The sequence below is a fragment of the Lagopus leucura genome, unplaced genomic scaffold (genome assembly GCF_019238085.1).
Source record: "Lagopus leucura isolate 7727_CA_CO unplaced genomic scaffold, USGS_WTPT01 Super-Scaffold_100001, whole genome shotgun sequence".
Classification (NCBI taxonomy): Eukaryota; Metazoa; Chordata; class Aves; order Galliformes; family Phasianidae; genus Lagopus; species Lagopus leucura.
The window spans coordinates 101761773-101784346 of NW_024962262.1; the positions used below are offsets into that span (position 1 = coordinate 101761773).

General features: G+C 38.2%; 1 protein-coding gene across 2 annotated transcripts in view; it reads left to right on the top strand.

Moving 5' to 3' along the window:
- Nucleotides 1-22574, top strand: part of KPNA1 (karyopherin subunit alpha 1) — a 50971-nt gene that overhangs the window by 26677 nt on the left and 1720 nt on the right. The window contains exons 7-14 of one of the 2 annotated variants that reach the window (XR_006178194.1): nt 1419-1507; nt 2739-2838; nt 3393-3556; nt 4404-4482; nt 9615-9740; nt 19344-19471; nt 20263-20441; nt 21841-22502. Coding sequence is in view for 1 of the 2 variants with exons in the window: in XM_042867700.1 (XP_042723634.1) it covers nt 1419-1507; nt 2739-2838; nt 3393-3556; nt 4404-4482; nt 9615-9740; nt 19344-19471; nt 20263-20441; nt 21841-22028 (1053 nt within the window). In the remaining variant the exon portion in view is untranslated. The remainder of the gene's footprint in view (nt 1-1418; nt 1508-2738; nt 2839-3392; nt 3557-4403; nt 4483-9614; nt 9741-19343; nt 19472-20262; nt 20442-21840; nt 22503-22574) is intronic. The other variant, XM_042867700.1, reaches the window with a different exon arrangement.

Genomic DNA, 22574 nt, shown 5'->3' on the forward strand with positions numbered 1-22574 from the left:
TGAAGGTCACTGCAAAGCTGAGTATGATTTGATATTCTAACTGTGGCTGACAGCAAAAGCTGGAAAAAATAGTAGGAGGACAAAGCAAATCCTTCCCAGAGTAGTCTCCTAGTCTCTAACAACTTGTAGGTTAGGGACTTATGATCTATCAGTTGATAGATCTATCTATTGTACTATTGTGGGTAAGTCCTTTGTGTACCTAGCAGATAACAAAATGTAGGTAAATATGTATGGATGGATTTTTTTAATACATTTTATTTTGTTTTAGCTGTATTAATTTTTATTTTTATTTTTTAGAGAATATCTTTTGGGCCTTTAGAGTGACTGGGGGGAGGACTTCAGAGGCTGGAAGAGAAGTCCCTTATATTGTGGAGTAGCATCTCTTACTGCTTTTTAGAAACTTTTAACTGCTTCTATTCATGATAGGTCCAGTGGTTGTGTAGATTTTTTTGGTATAGTTCTTACCTAATAAGAAGGTATTCTATTTCATTTGTCATTTAGCCTTCTGCTAACTTAAAATAAATACAAAATGTCAGTTTCATACTCTTTCTTGTATGATAAAATGTCTGTGAAACATTCTGCTGGTACAGACTGTTTTCTTTAAATTCTTCTCAGTTACAGTTCTCACACTAATAGAAAGTGATATTAAAAAAAAACTTTTGACCTCAGTGTTTTAATCAAAGTTAATGAACTCTTTCATTCTGGTATTATGGAAGATAGTTTTCATGCTTTTTCAATTATCTTTTGTTATTTTGTATCTTATTCCTCAAAATGAAGGGTTAGGGTAACAGTGACGCCCAGGGGAGTAAACAGTTGTCCTTGCATTTTGTCGTGCATATATTTAAATAGTCAATACTGGTTCTGTTTTGCTTTCTTTTAAAAAATATAACAATGTCCATCTGAACTTTTTTATTTTGAATATTGCTTTATTTTGTATTTAAATCATCTTTTCCATCTTTCTTGTTATCAGTGTTCTTAATGTGACTGTGTAAACAATGCATGCTTTTATGGCTTCCTAGGAAATACTAATATGAGCTGTTGTACACATTTTTGGGTAGATACAAACCTGCTTGACGTGTGCTATGAACCATCTGGACTTGAACCAGGGGGCATGTACAATTAGTGCAGTACTGAGCCTAAGGTGAGGAGCTCTTGTTGTGGACAGAGTAAGGTTGTCTGCCTGCAGTCTTTGGTGACATACCTGTTGACTGCTTGGGTACTTAGACCTGTGTAAATATTCCTGAATCATGTAATGAGCTTGGGTGTATATTTGCAACTCTTAACCAGAATGCATTCCCCTTTTGTATATTGTCCAGGATAAAACGGTGAGAACAGAGATGATTTCCCATTTTTAATTCGCATACTGAATGGTTTGAATTGTGCAAATGAAAACAATTACCATTCTGTTTTTATTGCAGGCAGTATGGGCTCTTGGCAACATTGCTGGAGACAGCACAATGTGCAGAGACTATGTACTGGACTGTAATATTTTGCCTCCCTTACTGCAGTAAGTCTGTTTTAATACATTCTTCAGAATATTACTCAAGTGTCTGATAAGACTGAAGTTTGTTTTGCCCTGAAAAATAATTATTTATTTTTGTGGACTAATTAGGCTTATTTTGTAACTGACTAAAAAGGAATTGTGTTAAGACCAGCTAAGCTGGAGCTATTTTGTTCTACACAGTGGGTGGATGCCTGGAACTAATGAGAATTGTAGAGTAATTTAAGTTGGAAGCGACCTCTGGAGGTTGTCTAGTCAAACCCTCTTTTCATAGCAGATGTGATCAGAATTGCTCAGCCACTTACGTAGTCAAATTTGGAACATCAGAGGTAGATTTCATAACCACCCTGGACAACTTGTTGCAGTATTTGACCAAGGCATGATGAGAGAATGTTCTGATAATCAAAATTTTCTGTGGAGTTCTTGGCTAGTTTTTTCTAAGCTGTCCGGAAAGTGCTCTATATAGACTTCATGCTGTATTTGACTTAACTAACGAGCAGCAGTGCTAGGATTAATCTCAGATAAAGAAATGCACAATGTACCAGAGACTGAAGCAGCTTTGGCTGATGTGGTAGTCCTGTAGCACACAGATATCATGAAGATAGAGTATGTTACACCATTGTCCTTCCTGAGTCTCATGCAGCAGAAGCTGAATCCTGTATATGGTGTGTGTGTGTCATCTTGTAAGAACTTCAGAAAGAGACCAGTTTGGGATGGTTTATAGAGATTTCTTCCTACATGAACACAGTGGTCAAAACTCCTGCAGGGATGAACAACAGTGCACAGGAAGTCTGGGCTGTGGTTGCCATCAGGCTGCTGTAAATATTTGGGCAGCCTTAAATGTGATTATATGTGTTTTCTGAGGTTAAATTCTGTTCTAGAAAGCTTAACACAGAAAAACGTGTTGATGGGCTGAGAATTGACATGCAAATCTACCACAACAGTCTCTAGAAAGTTAAATGAACGTTCTTATAGTGTGGTGGTTATTGTTGGGATACCAGGTTTAACACATTTAATGTGAACGTTAGTATCTATCTGTCAAATGTAATTTTCCTCAGGATCTGTTTTTTTTTTTTTTTTTTTTAAAAAAAAAAAAAAAAAAAAAGATTTTAGCATGTTTTCCCCTGACATCGGTTAAAATGTAGGCCTGAGTTCATGTGTGTGAATCACAGCTAGCCATACTAAGTTGCCTGGCTTTGAATATGCATTAGTGAAGTTTGGGATTTGTTTGTTTTAGATTACTTTCAAAACAGAATCGTATCACTATGACCCGAAATGCTGTATGGGCTCTATCCAATCTCTGCAGAGGGAAAAATCCTCCTCCAGATTTTGCCAAGGTAAGAAATGTGTTCATTCTAAGGAAATGTGTTGTAAGGTGTAGATTTCCAAGTGAGAAATAAGAATGGCTAAGCTTAAACTGCATAGCAGAAATGTTTCTGAATTTCTCTGAAACAGTGGTGTGCTTATTGCAAATTAAGCTTCTGAATGTTTTCTTGTTCTTTTGGCAGGCATTCACAACCATTGTTTTGATATTGCTGCCTCCTGGTTATTTGTTAATGTCATTACGCAGTAGAGCAAAACTGTGCATCTTGGCTTCTTTAGTGAAAAATGGCACGTCTTGATGGAGATGTTTGAGGTTAAGTTTCCAGGCATGGATGATACTGTAGAGGCTGAAGAATTCTAGGTGCTTTTCTGCTGGTTTGTTCCTCTCTGCTAGTGTAGTTGCAGCCCTACACCACAGTGCTGCTGAAGTCTGAAGTTTGCCAGGTATTCAGGATTGTGATGCTAGTGTGTGGTTTTGTAATGATGCATACAGAATTAACTGACATGTTAATAAGTATTCCAGTCCTTTTGATTGCATAATTTGTGCATCTCTTTTAATGTTTTACAGGTTTCACCTTGTCTTAGTGTGCTCTCCTGGCTGCTCTTTGTCAATGATACAGATGTATTAGCTGATGCCTGCTGGGCTTTGTCCTATTTGTCTGATGGCCCCAACGATAAAATCCAGGCTGTGATTGATGCAGGAGTCTGCAGAAGACTTGTGGAATTGCTGATGTAAGAAGTTTGTTCTGAATAAATGTATTACTTTCCCTAAAATCATGGTTCTTACATCAGAAAGCACAATTAGATACATCTTAATCTTTCTATTTTCTAAAAACCAAAACAACCTGAATTTTATAACTTATCCTGTCTTTAATCAGTCCTTTCTGTTGTCATAAGTAACAGGAACAGTGGAGCTTTTCCTGTGCTGTTTTTTCAACATGTAGCAACTGCTTTTTTGTAAAATTTACAGAAGAACAAGAAACAATAGTTTTCCATGATGTAAATTCAAGAGGCTATTCGAAAAAGCAGCCTACTGAATTATTGAATAGAATGTATTACTTAAAGTACCTTTTTATTAAGTACTCTAATTTCTGAAAAAATTATTTACTTTTCCTGTTCTGATTTTAATAACGATAATGGGGAGATACAGTGCAAATACATTTAATGATAGAATATGATTAAATGGCTGGATGAAGATGCGCTTGAGTTAAACGCAGCGCTTCTGCCAGTGTTCTTCTGTCTCATTATCTGCCTTTGTGCATGCTATGTTAAGCATGTTCCATCCTTGAAGTTGATTTTTCTGCTCCCTAAGATGCCTGTACTGTGGCATACTGTGTACTTGTATTATAGTAATCTCATATTTTTAGTTTTTATGTTGCTGAATGGTATCTTAGGGCCTAAAAGTTATGAACTCTAGAACGAGTTGCCATTAGTTTAAAATCAAAAGTCATTTGGTTCAGATAATGGTAGCTAAGACAGACTTAGCTGGCAAATTTTTCCCTGGCAAATGTTTCTTCCTTGAGGATGTGAAGGTGAAGATGATTCAAGATGGTTAACATCTCAATCTTGGTAATTTTAGGCATAATGACTATAAAGTAGTATCTCCTGCCTTACGAGCTGTTGGGAACATTGTCACAGGAGATGATATCCAGACCCAGGTATGGATTCACTTCTTTGTGTGTTGTACCCTGGTTCACCTTTCTGTTAATATTGATGTAACCTATTCACAAGTACCTCTTCCTGTTCCTTTTTAAGTTTGAAATGAAAGATTGACATTAATTGCTGTATGTAGTAGTTTTCTTTTCCTGAACTGCTATTTCTTCTTGTATTACTGTGTCTGGAGTTCTTTTATAGCTGTGCAATACTCTTTGAATTTTTCTTTTCTGTTTTGTTTAAAGCAGTCTTCCTCTTAGGCTGAATTTTATACTGAATGATGTAATGTGGTGGGGCTGTTGACAGCCTGTTGCATTTGGTACCTGTGACAGTCTGTGACGAATGTACCAATACGGTGTGGTGAGATCTTGGATGATATGTGACAGAGTCTGGGCGTGTGCTTGGAGAAGTAAGAGGCAGTGGCTCACACCGTTGTGTTAGAATTAAACTGGGAGCCAGCAATATGTTGCCTTAGAGGTACAAAGTTGTCAACCTATTGATTTTTAGACTTTTCAAGAAGCGGCAGCTCCTATTAGTTTTTGTAATCGGTGGGAACAGAGAGTCCATGCCATGTATACGTGTTATTTGTGTCCACTAACTGATGGCAGCCTTTTTTGCATGCAGAGCAGAAAATCCTATTATGAGCTTTATCTGTTGTACCTTTTGTTAAACTTTTCCCATTTCTTTGTGTATTCTGACATCCTTTTGTCAGGATCTGGTAATATGTGAAAGAAAAGTACAGAGTAGGCTGCTGCTTTTGAAGCTTTGCTGACTTTTGGCCTCCACCTCTTGTTCACAAACTAAAATGCGTGAAAAGCATGCCTGTGTGATGTGGAGCTGTCAGACAAATGCACAAGCAAATTGGATTGAAGTCACAGGCTCAGGCAGGCTTGCTGTTGTGGGCTGTTAACTGTTATTAAAGCTGATGGCAGAAATAGGATCAGGAAGCGGTGGTAGCTGAAAATGGGAAGGTGTGTGTGGTGGAAGTGTTGAGATGGGCTTCCAGGTGATGGTGGTAGCAGCTGGGGATTTTAGATGGCATGAAGAGCTGGGAAAAAAACAATTCACTTGTAGTATCTGATTTCCCATGCAAAGTACTTCTTCCACATAGACTATGCTAAAGTTAAAATCCAAGCTCCTAACTGTGAGGCTTGTTCAATAATTATTGGTTTATATTAGCGTGTTGATTTACTGCCACAGAACTGCAACATTCAAGATGAGACAGGAAGATGACTTAGTAACAGCAAGATACTGTTTGAGTATTTTATAACTAGTACTGGGGGAGGAGGTTAAGATATTATTATTTATTCATAGTGTATAGTTGCACTTATAGGCATTCTTCTGTTTTTCTTAAGTGACTTGTTTTTGAGATACGTTTTCATAAAATAGCTGTTTGTTGTTTCTTTTTTTTTTTTTTTTTTTTAATAAATAAAACCATAGGGGATCACTCAGTCATGTGTAAGGCAGATAATTAAATACTACATTTGATAAAGTGAAATCTTTGATTTCGCTTCAAGACAATGTTTCAACTGCTTAGCTGCATGCAGGTGTTTGGTTTGTTTTTTTTTTTTGTTTTTTTTTTTTTTTAGAGAAGCATACCAAAGTGTTCCTAAAATTCTAAGGAAAATTAAAGTCTTGCATGCAGACTATGGCACATGACAAAGAGGGATTCAGAAGATGCACAAAAATCTGTAAACAGATCTGTGAGGGGGAAAGAAGAGCCCAGCTTTGACAGTAAACGCGTTTCTGAATATGTGAACAGCATACAAGCCAGCTGCCTGAAAAAGGTTTGTGCGCCCTCTTAGATCTGTTGCTTGTGAATAGAGAAGGTTTGTGGGTGAAGTGGTGGATGGTGGCCTTCTTGGCCATAGTGACCATCTCCTGAGAGCACCGAAACCGGCAATCCTAAAATGCTGGAAGTGAAGCAGATGGGGCAGAGGTCTGGCTTGGCTGAACAGAAGTAATCTTTTAGAGCTTGGACAAGAAAAATAATCTATATGGCTGCTGGAGGCAACGTCAAGCAACATGGGAATACTTCAGGGATACTGTTCGCCTTTGTAGGGAGAAAATCTGTGTGATTGAAGCAGAATTAGAGTTGAAGCTGACCAATATTGTAGGGGGCAACGTATATATATATTTTAACATGTTAATAATAAAAGGAGGACCAGAGGTAACATTGGTTCATGACCTGAAGAGAATGTCCTTGTTTGTAAGGTGCCCAGACAAAGCAGACATCTAATGAGTACTTTGCCTCTATCTGATGATGGACTGTGGCACCTCAGGTGCTCTGAGTTGGAGGACTGTGACTATGAGTAAGGATCAACTCTCAGGGTACTCAGCTAACCAGTGTTGTTTTAAGACCACTCTATTTCCAGTGATCTTGGAAATCTGGAAAGGTCTCAGTTGACTGGAAGGTGACAAATGTTGTTCTCATTCTCAAGGAAGACAAGAAAGAAGATCCTGGTAATTACAGGCCTGCCTGTGAATCTCACTTCAGTGCTTTGTAAAATTATGGAGAAAATTGTGCTGGGTGTTAACTGAAAAGCACCTGAAGGACAATTTGGTTGCTGTTCAGAACCACCACAAGTTCATGAGGGAAAGATCCTGTTTAACTAATACAATATCCTTTTATGAGACGGTCACCCATTTAGTTGACTAAGGGAGGCCAGTTGATGTTATCTTTTTGGATTTCAGTAAAGCTTTTGATACTGTTTTTCACAGTATCCTTCTGGACAAAATATCTGCCAGAGGGCTAAACAAAAATATAATGTGGTGGGTGAGCAATTGGCTGATGAGTTAGTCCCAAAGGAGTATAACAAATGGTGTTACATCAAGCTGGTGGTCGGTCACTAGCAGGGTTCCCCAGGCCTCAGTTTTAGGACCAGTTCTCTTTAATGTTTTCATAAATGACTTAGATGTGGGACAAGGAGGTGTTTTGGACAAGTTGGCTGACAATAATTAATGAGGGCTGTTGACTCCATTGTGGGTGGAGAGGCCTTGCAGAGAGATCTAGACAAATCAGAGGAGTGGATAATCACCAATCACATGAAGTTCAACAAGAGCAAGTGCTGGATTCTGCACCTGGGAAGATGCAACCCTGGCTATATGTAGACTGGGGGATGAGATGCTGGACAGCAGCCCTGCTGAAAGGCGTTTGAGAGTCTTGGCCAAAAGCAAGTTGAATGTGAGTCAACAATGTGCCCAAGCAGCCAGGGATATGAACCATATCCAGGAGTGCACCAACACGGCATTGCTAGCCAGTTGAAGGAAGTGATTGTCCCACTCTACACTGAACTGGTGTTTCCCCTCCTCAAGCACTATGTGTGCAGTTTTGAGCATCACAGTACTAAAAGGACACAGAATGATTGGAGAGTGCCCAAAGGAGGGCTACAAAGGTAGTGAAGGGTCTGGAGGGGACGACATGTGAGGAGCAGCTGAGGTCCTGTGGTTTGATCAGCCCAGAGCAGAGGAGGCCAAGAGGAGACCTCAACACAGCCTTACAGCTTCCTCACAAGGGGAAGCGAAGGGGCAGCACTGATCTCTGCTCTCTGGTGACAGTGACAGGACCAAGGAGAAAGGCATGAAACAAGGACAGGGGAAGTTCAGTTTGGATGTCAGGAAATGGTTCATCACCAGAAGGTGGTTGGGTACTGAAACATACTCCTTAGTGCAATGGTCATGGCCCCAAGCTGCCAGAGTTCAAGAAGCATTTGAACAGTGTTTTCAGACATATGGTCTGATTTTTTTGGCGGATTCTGTGTGTGTGTATCTGGGAGTTGGACTCACTGATCCTTGTAGATCCCTTTGAGTGTGGGATATTCTATTTCTGTGATGCATCCTCAAAGTACATTTTCCACTGTATTTCATTTCTGACAATTAATAATTGCCAGTGCTTGGAGTTGGCCAAAAACGTAAGTAGTTTATGTGAAGAAAAAAAATTCGAATCTTGTCCCAGCAGATATCTGATAAATGCTGAACCATAACCTTCCCCCACTCTTGTACCCCCTGCTTAATTTGCTAAATAAAAATTTTAGGAACATGTCCAAAGTCCAAGGAGGAGTTGGGGGATAGAAAGGGGGAGAGAGAGAAGGGAGATCACAGATTCCAAGATCAGAAATCCTGCAAAAAAAATAAAAAAATAAAAAAAGCTGAGGAGCTGGACTTGTTCAACCTGAGTAGAAGGAGGCGCTGTGGCCTTCTGATGCTTAAAAGGAACTTATAAACAGTTCTAGGCCCCTCACTGCAAGAAGGACATAGAGACCCTTGAGCGTGTCCAGAGAAGGGCGACAAAGATGGTAGCGGATCTGAAGCACAGGTCTTATGGGGAGTGGCTGAGGGAACTGGGATTGTTCAATCTAGAGGAGGCTCAGGGGAGACCTCATTACTGTCTATAACTGCCTGAAAGGAGGCTGCAGCGAGATGGGAGTTGGCCTCTTCTCTCACATCATTAGCCATAGGAGTGGAGAGAATGGCATGAAGCTGCAGCAGGGGAGGTTCAGGTTGGATATTAGGAAAAATTTCTTCTCTAGTAGAATGGTCATGTGCTGGAACCAGCTGCCCAAGGAGATAGTTGAGTCACTATACCTGGAGGTGTTCAATAAACGTTTAGATGTGGTACTAAGGGATGTGGTTTAGTGGGGAAATATTGTTGGTAGGTGGACAGTTGACCCTGGTGATTCTATGATTCTATGTTGGAGGAAATTATTTACTCAGAGGGTGGTGAGGCACTAGTGCAGACTGCCTGGGGAAGCTGTGGATGCCCCGTATCCGAAAGTGTTCAAGGCCAGGTTGGATGAGACCCTGGGTAACTGGACCTAGTAGGTGGCAACTCTGCCTATGGCAGGGCCATTGGCACTAGGTGATCTTTAAGTTCTCTTCCAACCCAAGCCATTTTATTTCTGTGAAATCTGATGTTACTTAAACTACTCTTTTTTTTTTTTTTTTTTTTTTTTGGCTTGTTACCACGTGAAATACAAACATTTATACTTATTTCTCTTTTTCATTTTTTTAAGCATTTTAGGAATATCTTGATGGCATATGCTTTCTAGCTTTTGAAGACTTTATATTCCTTACTCCAGGTGATTCTCTATCCTATATTTCCTCTGAGATGTGCTTTTCTTTTTTCTTTTGTGTTCAGGTCATTCTAAATTGTTCTGCCCTGCAGAGTTTACTGCATTTGCTAAGCAGCCCTAAAGAATCTATCAAAAAGGAAGCCTGCTGGACAATATCTAATATAACAGCTGGAAACAGAGCCCAGATCCAGGTAACCTTTTCAGTTATGATCAGTAATCTTTGTCTTTCAGGCTTAGAAAAAGACATTGGGTGATAAACTGTTTTTTGTGTTGTATGTACACAGTTATGTGGTTATATAATTACTTGGAAGCAGAAGTATGTTGTAGGCTCTGTGCAAAATTAGAATATTTCAATGCTTCAATCATCTCTCAGATGCAAATTAGAATATTTAATTTTATAATATTTAAACAGATTATGAGGGAGGTAGACAGCCCTTCATGCATTTGGCAGTGTTTAAGATACAGAAATCCTCAACTAGGAGATGAGTAAGCTACAAACTTTGAGAATCAAATAACTTCTGATTTTTCTTGACTTCACTGCCAGATATGAATGAACTACATTGTAAAATACTTTCTATTCCTATTTATATACTCTTTTAATTCTTAGTACTGGCAGTTGTGCACTAGCCAAATCTGAAATTGCTTTTTATTAATCTGAACAGTAATTGAGGATATTAAACTTTTTACTTTGTGATTTGTCTTTCTTGATTATACCAAATTTTATAATCCTTCATGTTATGTAATAGCACAGAATAACAATTGGAAGCTTCAGTCCTATGTGTTAGCCATTACAGTAAGCCACCAAAAACACACATCTCAGTCTTGATTTAAGTTCAGCTGTCACAAGGAAATCCTGGGACTTGTTCCAGGTGGTGTAAAAAATTGACCATCTTCTCTAAAGAGAAGATTTTTTTCTTAAACTATAAAATGAGAAAAACCTGCTAAATAGATTTTGTTTTCCCTAGATCTGGAATTTTAAGAGCAACTAAACTAAGGGAATTTTTGCTTCAAGGACAATGCCTTGTACCTTTTTAAAAAATGTTGCAAAAACAGATTTTGGTGAAATATACAAGGTTACCGTCAAGCTGAATGAAAATTTCCTCACATAAATCAAATTTAATTTATCTGAAGTTCTATTTCTCAGTGCTTTTCTCATGGGATTGAGAGAGCATTCTCGGAGATTGCTGAGGACACATGAAAGTCCAACTGAAGACATCCGGTCTTTAAGGAATAGAAATGGATAGCAGAAATATTAGACATCAGAAATATTTTTACTACTGCTTTACTACTGCTACCAGGCAGAAGTAATGCATGGGTGCACAAAAACTCGGCCATATCCATGTTTTTCATTTGTCAGTTTTGCTAATGTATACTTTTCCTTGTAAGGCAGTCTAACATTTACTAGTCTTATATCTGATATCTCTGGATTATTCATTCTGTATCATCAGAGTCAGCACGAAGTGTTATGATTCTTCATCAAAGTGAGAGAATTATTTCTGTAGAAAATTTGTTATTAAAAAAAAAAAGTATAATACCTGCTTTGCAGGTGGTCGTTATGATCTCTTAAGTTATACCTTCTTCATAAACCACATTCAGCTGCTGACTCAAATGAGATCTTCATCTACCTCTCAGAAAGAACAGAAAATAAGGATTAGACTTTTCAGGAAGATTTTTCAGTCTCTCCTAAGATGCTTAGAATTGAGTGTGGGTATTTACCTAACTTTATCTATGTATCTAGAGATACTCGTCTTAGAAAGCAAGGAAGAGAGAAAACAAACCTTACAGAAGGTGAGACACTGTAGGTCTTCCTAATCTGATTCAAGGATGTGACTAAAATGGAGGTGGAACCAAGGGCAAAGAAACCTGCAGTTGTAGTTATCTTTCTTAGTCAAAATTTTACTCTTAATACTGAAGATGATGTTTTTGTGGTTTATTTTTCTTTGAAGCAAAAAGGATATAGTCATGTCATCTAACCTTGGTAGAGCTCCAAAAATTTTGATTCTGGCTGTGCTACTGCTTATGTATTACATCTGTGGACTTGGTGAATGTTGAAGAAAATGAACTGTATAAAGTGAGCTACTGTGTCACTGCTTCTTCCTGTATCAGCACTTTTAATTGTTGTACAGTTAGCACTGCAAGGAAGGTAGTCAGTACTCCTTGTAGTAGGGAAAGAATGTTTTTGCCTTTCCTTTCAGTGAAGGATCTCTTGGATGCCTTACCCATGCAGTTACTACCTTAGTGCTTCTCCTCTCTGTTTCTATCTAGGTTATTACTTCTCCTGGGAGGCTTAAGAGTTCTAAGCTTAGGAGTTCTGCAGAACAGTCCAACCCAATGCATTTGTTTTTCTCAAGTCTGTCAGAGATGTACTTCAAAATGCATAATCATGTAGGAATGTTGCAAACTATGGAGAAAAGAGAGCATGAGAGAATTGAAAGTGTTCACAGAAGTCATTCTGTAACGAAACAAGTATCTGAAGCATCAATAAAAATTAAAAGTTCTCTAATAGAGCATTTTTTCAAAATGCCAGAATTTCTATTTTCATTTTCAAGTTTTAGAGATAATTTGTACACCTAGAAGCTATTTCAGTAATTCATTAACTTCTGTGCCTTCTACGTTCATTGCTCCATATCATTCTGTTCAAGTGAAACAATTAGTAGTGGCTGTCCTTGTTAGCACAGCAGTCTTACACCTGGTAGATACTGCTCAGACATCCAAAAGTAAGGATTTAGATGAAATCTTAACTACAGCTTTTATAAGACTCTATCTTTTAAAACTGTTGTCCCAACTTTTTTTTCCAATGAAGTGATAATGTAGTATCTTCATCTGACAAAATCTCTCGTATGTAACAAAACAGAATTGTTAGGTACATATTTTGTGTGTTTAGTGTTTTTTTTTTTTGAATGTTTCAAGGTGTCTTATTGCCTGTTTAGGTTGGTTCCCTTTCTACTGAGAACAGGATAGAATTGCTTTCTGTCTTGGGAAAGGGAGATGAGAAGGTAGTGATGGCAGAAGTAATCCCATGAGTCATTAACATTGCACCTTCGTTTCTAGCAAGCGATCATTTGGAAAGTAGAGAAGAACCCTTAGCTATGCATAGAAAAATATTTGTGGTTGTGTGGACGGAAGCTTGTTTTCTCAGAACTCTTGCATCATGAAGAAAATGCAGCGTAAAGCAAATCACAAAGTGTGTTTAAATTTAAGCATAACGTAGCCTGCCTTAGACTGTGCCACAGACAATATTGGAAGGCTGTATGTTGAGTATTTGCGTCCAATTCCAGTGAAAAAAATGTGAGAAGAAAATTCTCAGAAGTGAAATTGATAGTTCCTTTTTTAATAACCCATTTCTCCCTGCTCAGACAAATTGAACTGCCTTTGAACTTTGAACAAATACTATATAGTGAAACAGTGGCTGTCTCAGGCGAATAGCCAATATAGTCCATGCTGTCAGCCATAAAACTGAAATGGAAATAAGTAGTTATTCTGATCATGGGTGGAAGATAACTATCCAGGTGATTGTGGCATTTTGCAAACAATATCTATCCTGAGGCTTGCATTTCTGAAACTCCTCAAGAGGAGGCCTATTAGAGGAAAACTAAAGTAAGGGCTGTTTCAGAATGTTTACAGCATGCTTGACTGGAATACTTGAGGCCATTTTTTTTTTTTGGAAATACAAATTAGCAACTACAGGTGTAATTGCAGTGATTATCATATGCTGAAAGTATCATCACAGATGTGTAAAAAGGTTATAGAAAAGCTCTTATTCTTCTAAGTCTAGTTTGACTGGAGATTTCGTCTTGTGAAGTTTAAGGTGTAATGAAACCTCCTATCAGATCTGGAGCTGTTATGTCTGCTTTTCTCACAAAATTCCTTCTCTGAGATATTGCTTCAGGTAACTTCTAGTCAGTGTCAATCATTGTAAATGTTTGAGCTGAAAAACACTTCATAATAATTTTTTGCAAGTTGGAATATGCTGATTGGTAAAGATTCTTGAAGATGATCCTATGCTAAAATGGAGAGTAGAATCCTTGTCTGATTTCAGTAGCAGTGAGGACAAGGGATAATTCCCATTTGTAAAGAACATATAATTGAAATAAGTGCATGGATGAACCTGTTTCATATGAGTTGCTTTATTCTTACTTTGTAGAAATTAATTTTAAAGATAACTTTACACTTTGCCATGAATTAAAATATCACTTCTTGAGAACTGATCTTCCTTATAGAAGGAAATACTAGATGCTGCTCTAAACTAAATTTCTTTTCCATCTTCCCCAGTACTTCTGAATTGTTTGATAGTTCCTATGGCAGGTGGCAAACTGTAGCCAGATCTATTCCAGTTTCTGCTGTACTGACTTTGAACAAGCGCAATCTTTAGCCAGAAAGCAAATAATTGTAATTTCAGCTTTTCCCAAAAGTTGAATACCTGCTTTATATAGTAAACAACATTACTGTGATTTATAATCTATTCTTTTGAGTGGATTATTGCTCCAGAGAAGTGTGTTAGAATAGTATGGAAATTTTGGGTATTGCTCAAACCACAATCTAAGAATCACTTCTGAACAAGAAGAAGAAAATGAAATATTTTAGTAAATCTAATATGTATTTTATCCAACCAGTATTAACAGACAAAGCTGTATTTAGTGCTTAAGATTGCATTGGATTACACTCCCTCCATCCACCCACTCTTAAACATAGAAATATAAAGTTAGAGGGAAGGACTCCTATATTCATTTCCACTTTCATACTGTCTATACTGCTGTTTGATAGCATACTCCAAAGGCTTTCACTGCCATTTCTAAAAGATAAGACGACAGTCTATCACTGTATTAGATTTGCACTCAAACACAGTAAACTGTTTCTAGTGTTAAGGCAATGAAAGTTAACATGCATGAAGTGTGTGGAAGTAAGTGCTGTATTGGGTGTATTTAACGTTTAGAACACAGGAGGCTTGCATTTGTGTGTTTTTCTCCTCCAAAGGTGGAAGTGAAAGCCTTTCAGAGTGTGTTATCAAACAGTGTTTAGGCAACAGAAAAGTGTGATAGAGTACAGCAGTCTTTCCCCTCTTTATTTCTGTGCTTTTAAGGTTTGGGTTGGATGTGTATATCCTGATGCAGTCTTGATTGTCACTAAGTATAGTTTTTGTTTGTTAATTTCCTAGTTTGTATACAGCTTTGCTGTACTTCAGTGGATAGCTTCCCCAGTCAGGGAGAAGGGGAACTACATCTTCCTGGGAATCAGAAGGAGAACTGCACAACTGAAGCTAAATCCTGACTGTCGACCCTTCTGAAGGGTATGAAAGGCTATCAGATGCCTCAGAAAATGTTGTCTAACTTCGCAGCTGTTGAAAAGCTATGAAAGGCAGTACACCAGGTACAACCTTCCGTATCTGACAGTGAAGACATCATAGGAGTTCTCTTCTGTTGGCAGGTTAAAAAAAACTTATCACTTCTTTTTCTTATATGCCTTAAATTCTCATATGAACATCTGGAACATGGAGTATGGCTGTGCATGGTAGCATCTGGATCTGTGCCATATTTTTCTGTGGAGTTTCTTATCCTTGCTGAAATATGATGTGGGGAAGTGTAGCAAATGCTACCTTGTGTGTCAGTTTTACAGACTGAATGAAATGCATTTTTATCAGTTGGGTGAGGATGCAAGCTGAGAATTGTTAGAAGTTGTTTGTGAAGGCCGCAGTAAGACTGGGGCTGTAGAAAAGGAAGAATGTAGTTTGCATACAATGTTGCTGTTTACACAGGCAAACTATGAAGTTATTTAAGTATAAATTACATTGAGCCATGCCATAGTTTGCACAAATGGTCTAAAACCTTTGTTCCTTTTGTAGTGGCAGGACTTAAAAAAAAAAAAAAAAGTTAGGAGCAAGATATGGTATTGCTGAGAATGTCATATTTGTCTGAGGACTAGCAAAACTGAGATGAAAGATTTTTAGATTAGTGTTTCAATAAAAGTCTACTTTAAGCTTCTGTGTGTGGTAAATCCATATATCATGCTGTATGGAATTCAGTAGATCTAGAGTACCTTTCGTCCATTTATTCTGTCTGAAAACCTCAGCAGTTCATGTTACTGTATTTTTTTGTAGAAGAGACTCAAAGCTGCAGACGCCTCGACACAGTACTGTTATTACATTGCAGGTTCTTCCTGAGAAGAGGTAGCAACCTTGTGTAAACAATCTAGAAGTTTACTTTACAAACAATTTGGAGTGGATGGGCTTAGTGTCTGTGTAAACAACATAAAAGTCATTTAGAACTGAGATCTCAAGTGTTTCCTGGATCACAAATTACTGTGAAACCTGTAAAATTTCCAGCCTGAAGGAGGAGGATGTAGGAGTAGGACTGTACTCACAGTTGCCAGATAGAGTGGTGACTGTAATCTTTGAATTGCTGAAGTTACTGAGACAGCTTGCAGGAGCAGGAAAACACAGTCACACTGTAAGACCTGGTTGCTTTCACGTGCATGTGCTGAATCATGTGTAGATGCTTGCATACTATATGTGTATTTTTGTGTACTATAAGCGATTTATTTGTTGAAACTCAAATGAAGAGGAGAAAATTCAGCTAGTGCTGTCCAGTTCATGTATTGACTTATAATACTCTACTGCTGAAGAGTTATTCCCTAATTGGCTATAAAGTAGTTAGATTTGACACTGATGCAGATGTAATAAAACTCTAAAAATTCACTTCCGTGTAGCTCTGTTCTTTAAAGCGAGCTATTATCAAGTGAAGAAACTTGATCAGAAGAAATAAAAAGTGTGGACTGTTTCTAAGGTGAGCAGTTATTGGAAGTTTGCAGAATTCGAGTGCCATCTTTAGAAAAACAAACAAAAGACACAACAAAAACTCTTTAAAAGTGAGGGCCAGATTAGTTAAAGGGCTGAGTATTACAATTCAGTTTGAAATTAAATTTGAAAATTAAGATTTTGTCTCAAATTCAATTTTAGTTCTCTGCAAGATTCTGTTGTGTGTCAGAATGGTTTCAGCGTATCTGAAGGGATGCAGTTGAGCATAAATTTTGGTGTTAATTTCATCGTTTTAAGGATGGGCTCTGCATTAGCTATTGGGCTGAAAACAGACAGATAATATATCTTGTAAATGCTGTTTCAGTGCATAGTAGCAGCCTGAAATCAAACACAATTATTTTATATGCCAAGGAAAGGGATAAAACCAAAACAAAATTCCTAATTCATTTGTAGTATAAATCTTCAGTGTTGCACTGTGTGTACAACCATCTTCAGGAGGTATACGGGGCGTGGATGTTAAGGGAGACTATCAAATGTCAGATTGATTCCATGTGAAGAGCAACTACATAGAGTAAGGTTTAAGTGGAGGGAGTTGTGATAGAGTGCTGTAGAAACACGAGTGGCATTTGAGAAGGTGAACAGGCAGGGTCTGATTATTCCTGGCTTTTGAGCAAGGTCATCAAAGAGACAGCAGAGAAATGACTGTGCTGTCTTCAGGACACACGAGCACATTGTTTCCTTCAGATGAGTCAAACTAGAACTCACTGCTGCAACTGGGAAGTTTAAAAAGATGAAAAAATATGGAGAGTTTTTACTTTCCTGTGCATCTGCTCTTGTTTGCTTTTGAAAGCAGATTGTTAACATAGTTTGTTGTTGTGTTCAAGCACAATGGTAATTTGGATTAAACAAATCCATGTGAGATGCTGAAAATGATGTGTTCTTTTGAAGTGTTTCTTTAAATTTTTGTTCTGTTGACCTGCTGTTACCAAATTTCTTTATAAATTTCAGACATACTCAGAAGATAGGTAAATAAGAAAGTTATTGTGCCATCATCTGCTCAGAAAGAATGTTTAAGTATCCTTAGCCTTACAGCTAGTAAGAAGTTTCCCACCTATTTTCATGATTGGCCAAAGCATCTTAGATTTTTTCAAGGACCGGTTACTGAACTGAAGTCCCTTAACAGTTCATTTTACCTAAGAGCTGTATTGAGCTTGAGCACTTTTTATGTACTCACCACATTACTGGAGTTTTCAGCACACTTCCATATCAGACACAGACTGTGGTAAGAGGGGAAAAAAGTCATTCAAGTTACCGCTTTTAAAATCTTTGGTTGTAGGATCTCATCGTACCACAATCCTTAGGGGTTTTGCTCTGCCTGAGGTGTGCTTTTCTTCAAGAGAATAAAGATATCTATTTCAGTAGTTCAGTATTTCTCTGTTATCACGTAAATAAATGTACTTGAGAGGAAAGTGTGACCTACTTCTAGAATAAATGTTGTTTCCACGTAAAATGTCAGAGCTAGATTGTGTATTCTTGTTCAAGAAAAAACACTGTAGAAAAGGCTGTGAGACACGGGCTTTAAAATAATAGATGCTACAAGCACTTTTCCTTTAATGCTTTATTTTCTTCATTAGTGTTTTATTTTTTCCACCACACTGAAGCTTATGCTAAATAAGGCTTTCCTTCAAAATATGCTATTATAGATTCCGGAGAAGTTGCACTTTGATCAGTGAATCCTGGAGACATACTTGAGGGTTATGAAATCACGGTATCGGGGTTTCTTACCTTCCATTATTAGTGTCTGCTACTGTCCTTTCAGAAGGTGGAGTTTGGCAGCAGGCTTGTGGAGATTGTAGTGCTTAGTACCTTTATCAGTGCAGAAAGCGGAAAAGGATTTATGTTGAATCTTCTCAATCTTATAGCACTTTTTCCGCCAAATCTAAAGCAAATAAGAAACCTTTCAGTGCTAGCAAACAGAGCTTTCTGTTGAATTCCTTTAAGTTGTGTTTTGTGATGGTTGTCAAACTGGTGCAGTGTTTTTACTTGTGGCCCACAGGTTGCCTTTACAGAAGCAGACATGCTGTGTAAGGGAGACTGTTCATGGAACTGTTGATTAAAGTTGTGCACATGTGGATTTGCAAGTTCATGCAGCATGGATGCCCAGATAAGCAGGAAGGGTAAAAGAAAGAGAACTGTCTGTAACTTTATGCTGGATGTAGTCTGTTCCACTTTATGGAGCTCCTCGCAAAGAATCTCTTTGGCTTTGAATTTGCTGTTACCAATTCTATGATGATGTGCTTACAAAACAGTTGTTTAAAAATGTACCCTAAGCTCCTGATTCTTCTAGTGATCCTTGGGGAAGTGTTTCCAAATCTTTATTGTGGGTGTATTACTGAAGCGCTTTCATCTGTCTTTTACTGCAGAACATTCTTTCCAGAAGTTATTAGAAACTTTGAGCTGCTAAATATTATTTGACTTGTATGAGTTTGATAGGCTATGCAGTTAGGCATCGTATCAAACCATCTGTAGCTTTGTCTTTTTTCCAGGAATGAACATACTGGTGTTTGCTTGCTTTGCAGAATTCTTAGTTCTAAAATTACGTTTTTTCTTTGCCCTGTTGTCTAATCCAATCAAAATAGAGTGTCATACAAACAGGCTTATGAACTCTTTTTTTTGTCTTTTCAGGGAATCCTAATGACTTAGTGGTTTACTGACTTAATAGCTGAGTGGTTCACTATCTGGAAAAGTTAGGGAAATATGGCATTCTCTTGCTGTCAAAATATAATTAAGTGGCACATTACATATGAAGGTAGTTTTACCTGATCTGTTCAATTTGGAATAATCATTTACCCAGAGATTTTTGAATGTAACTAAAACTAAAACCCAGGGTTTTGAATGTAAAACTATAAACTGATTTTTGTCCATTAAGAAGTTTGCTTCATTGTTTAATGTGTCATCCTGAGCATAGACATTAAATGAGCCAGCACTAGGAATTTGTTTCTAATTCTAGTTATAACCCTGATATGTAATTTCTTTTTTGCAGACAGTCATTGATGCTCATATCTTTCCAGCTCTTATAAATATTTTGCAAACGGCTGAGTTTCGAACAAGGAAGGAAGCAGCTTGGGCAATCACAAATGCAACATCTGGGGGCTCTGCTGAACAGATCAAGTATGAAATAGTACAAATATTTCAGTGCAATTGGGTGAACTAGTTCTTGTTCAAGGAGTCAAATTAGTAATTTAGAAACTGGAAAACTTTTCTATAAGGAGTTGGTACAGACAGGCACTGTGTACAATTTTGTGCCTCCAGTGTTTGTCTACAGAGATGTCCTTTTTGGATTGAGTTGTGAATGAGACATTCATTCCTGTATAGAGAAACCACATGAGAATTTCAACTGTAATGTTTAATTTCATTAATTGAGCCATTTCTCTTTTGTGGAAAAAAAATTAAAATTTAAACTTATTTCACAGTGATCATTTCAGAATGTAATAAAATGTTAGAAGACTGGAGAGGAATGGCTCAGAGACCTATGGCCAAGCCCCTGAGGCAATGGCAAACTGAGGCATCACATGCATTGTTCTGCCTGTTTTTTATACTAGTATGTTATGCTTACATGCGATTTTGTATGAAGTAAATACTTATGTAACAAATTAATGCAGTTCATATTAATAATATTCATTTAAAACTTACAGGTAAAGATGTATATAAATACAAGCTAGAAAATTAAATTATACGTAAAGAAATATGTAAAATAGACAGAAGGTGTATATGATATTTTCAGTGTTTTAGCAGAATTGGTAAGATACAGATACCTGTCTGTAGTTTTTTCTCTTTTCTCTGATCAAGTTGATATTTCATCTGATTGTTTTGGTTCTTAGTCCTTGACACTAAATGCTTAAATGACAGTATCTGCCATGAGTTCGCATAGAACCTGATTAATTGTTTGTAATGTTTTTCAGATATTTAGTGGAATTGGGATGCATCAAACCACTCTGTGACCTCCTTACCGTAATGGACTCAAAGATTGTGCAAGTGGCACTGAGTGGGCTGGAGAACATCTTGAGGCTTGGAGAGCAGGAATCCAAGCGCAGCGGCGCCGGCATTAATCCTTACTGCGCTCTTATTGAGGAAGCATACGGTATGAGCAAAGTGTCTGTGGATGGCAGGTTTTAAAGCAATGACCATGGATCCATTAGATTTTCAGTAGATGAGACTGAATTGATTTCCTTATCACTGTTAACTGTTCTTAGACAAGTTTCCATCCACCAGTGTACTTCAACATTTACTTTCTTTTTCTGCTTGTAGCTTGAGACAGTGTATGCAGATGGTCTTTCCTGTCTTTTTCACATTGAGGAAGCCTTCTGGGTATCATTCAGCCTGTAGTATGTTCCTTCCACAGCAGATAAACTTTAGGAGCTCTGTTCTGTTGCACAGTTTTCAGGCCTATCCTTTCCCTCTCTGCTGCCTTGCAGAATTCTGCCAGCAGCAGCAATTTCCTGGTTTGCCTTTGCTTTGATATTGTTGTGGTGTTTACTGCAGTCATTTCATCCTGATTCTGAGTCACTGCTACTCTTTAAGGTTAGTTTTCTTGTTAAAAGGCCCTCTCAGCTGAGTCTGGACATTTTCTGTCCTGTGTGGTACATCTGTTTCTCCACCTCAGCAGTGTTTCTCAGTACAATTAAGTATCTTTGAGAACAACTTAATTTCATTTTTCGTGCCATAAATAAGGTTATCTTAGCAGAAGACTGCAGGTGAAGAGCTTGTAAGTCGCTCACCATTTAACACTCTTGCTGTACTGGGGGGTTTTTCTTAATGCATTTTTTGTAGACTGCTGGCTTCTCTCTTCCATATGCTAAGTACAAAGAATACAGTAAGTGTGCTTGCTCTCCACTTCGTGAGGTCTTAATCCTCTGTTCTCTTAGCACACTGTGCTATCGGGCCATTCTGCATTCCCTGTCTATAAGCTCATGGCTTTCCTTATGTTTTCAAAAATACTGAAGTGGCAAGCAATCCATATATAATTTGGCTATAAAGGTGTGTTTATGTCATGTCAATTCAGTTGTGGTATATAGTCATTGTATGTGTGCCAGTTGCACAGTAAAACCAGTTAGTTTTAACTCTGATTTTGGAATAAAATTATTTTTAAAAAAATTATAAAAAGTTTCTGAAAGATTCTGACTGAAGGAGTCCAGGTGAGTGTTGGTTCTTTTAACAGCAACTGAAATTGCTAGACTGAAGGACCCAGGGGATTCCTGCCCTTCTGGATCACTTGGACTGAGGTTGTCCCCTCTTCTTGTTTCTAGGACAATACAGTAGAGAGGCAAAGCATGAATTCCCCGTTGATATACGCATACACTCTTTTAGCACAGATATAGCTGGCCACAGAGATGTCTGATTACCTAGCCACCTAATGTCACAGAAATGTGCAGATCTTTTTCTAAAGATTGATGGAATGTGATATTTAAAGTAGACTGAATATGATCATTAGTTGTAATGCTTCACCAAGCTGTAACTTTGCACACTTCTTTTCTCTGCAGGCCTCGACAAAATTGAGTTCCTCCAGAGCCATGAGAATCAAGAGATTTATCAGAAGGCATTTGATCTGATTGAGCACTACTTTGGAACAGAGGATGAAGACAGTAGCATTGCCCCACAGGTGGATCTCAGCCAGCAACAGTACATCTTCCAGCAGTGTGAGGCTCCCATGGAAGGCTTCCAGCTCTGAGGTGCCTCTGTGCCGTGTGCTCCTCTACCTAGCCAATCCTGTTGTCGAGCCACAAGCCACCTGTGGAGTGATTCTCTCAGTGTTTTCCATAACCCTGTTTGCGCTCATTTGCTTGCCTTGTGCACATTCTCTTACATACGTCTGGAAAACTTTCGGCTCTCTGTGGCAGGATGCCCCCTTCTTGGCAAGGGGTTGCCCGAATCACACTTCTTCTCTAGATTCTGAACCTCTCCACTGTCATCTTCATGAGGTTGAGGCACATTTCTATACTTTGAGATATTCCCTGCTCCTGTTACAGGAAAAGAATCCCACCTCCACTAGCCCCCCGCACTCCTGGCATCCAAAGTAAGGCTGCCTTTCTCATGTATTTACTGCAGTGTGTGCCTGCAGTTCCAGGGAGACTTTCAGACTTTCTGAGAACGTGGCTGAATTCATTTCCCATACTTTTCTCTGGATGCCTCCTCGGATCGCTGTGTGAGTTGCGTTAAATCTTCATATGGAATGTATCTCCTTCGCTGTATGTGCCAGCTGGAGCTATTGGAATAT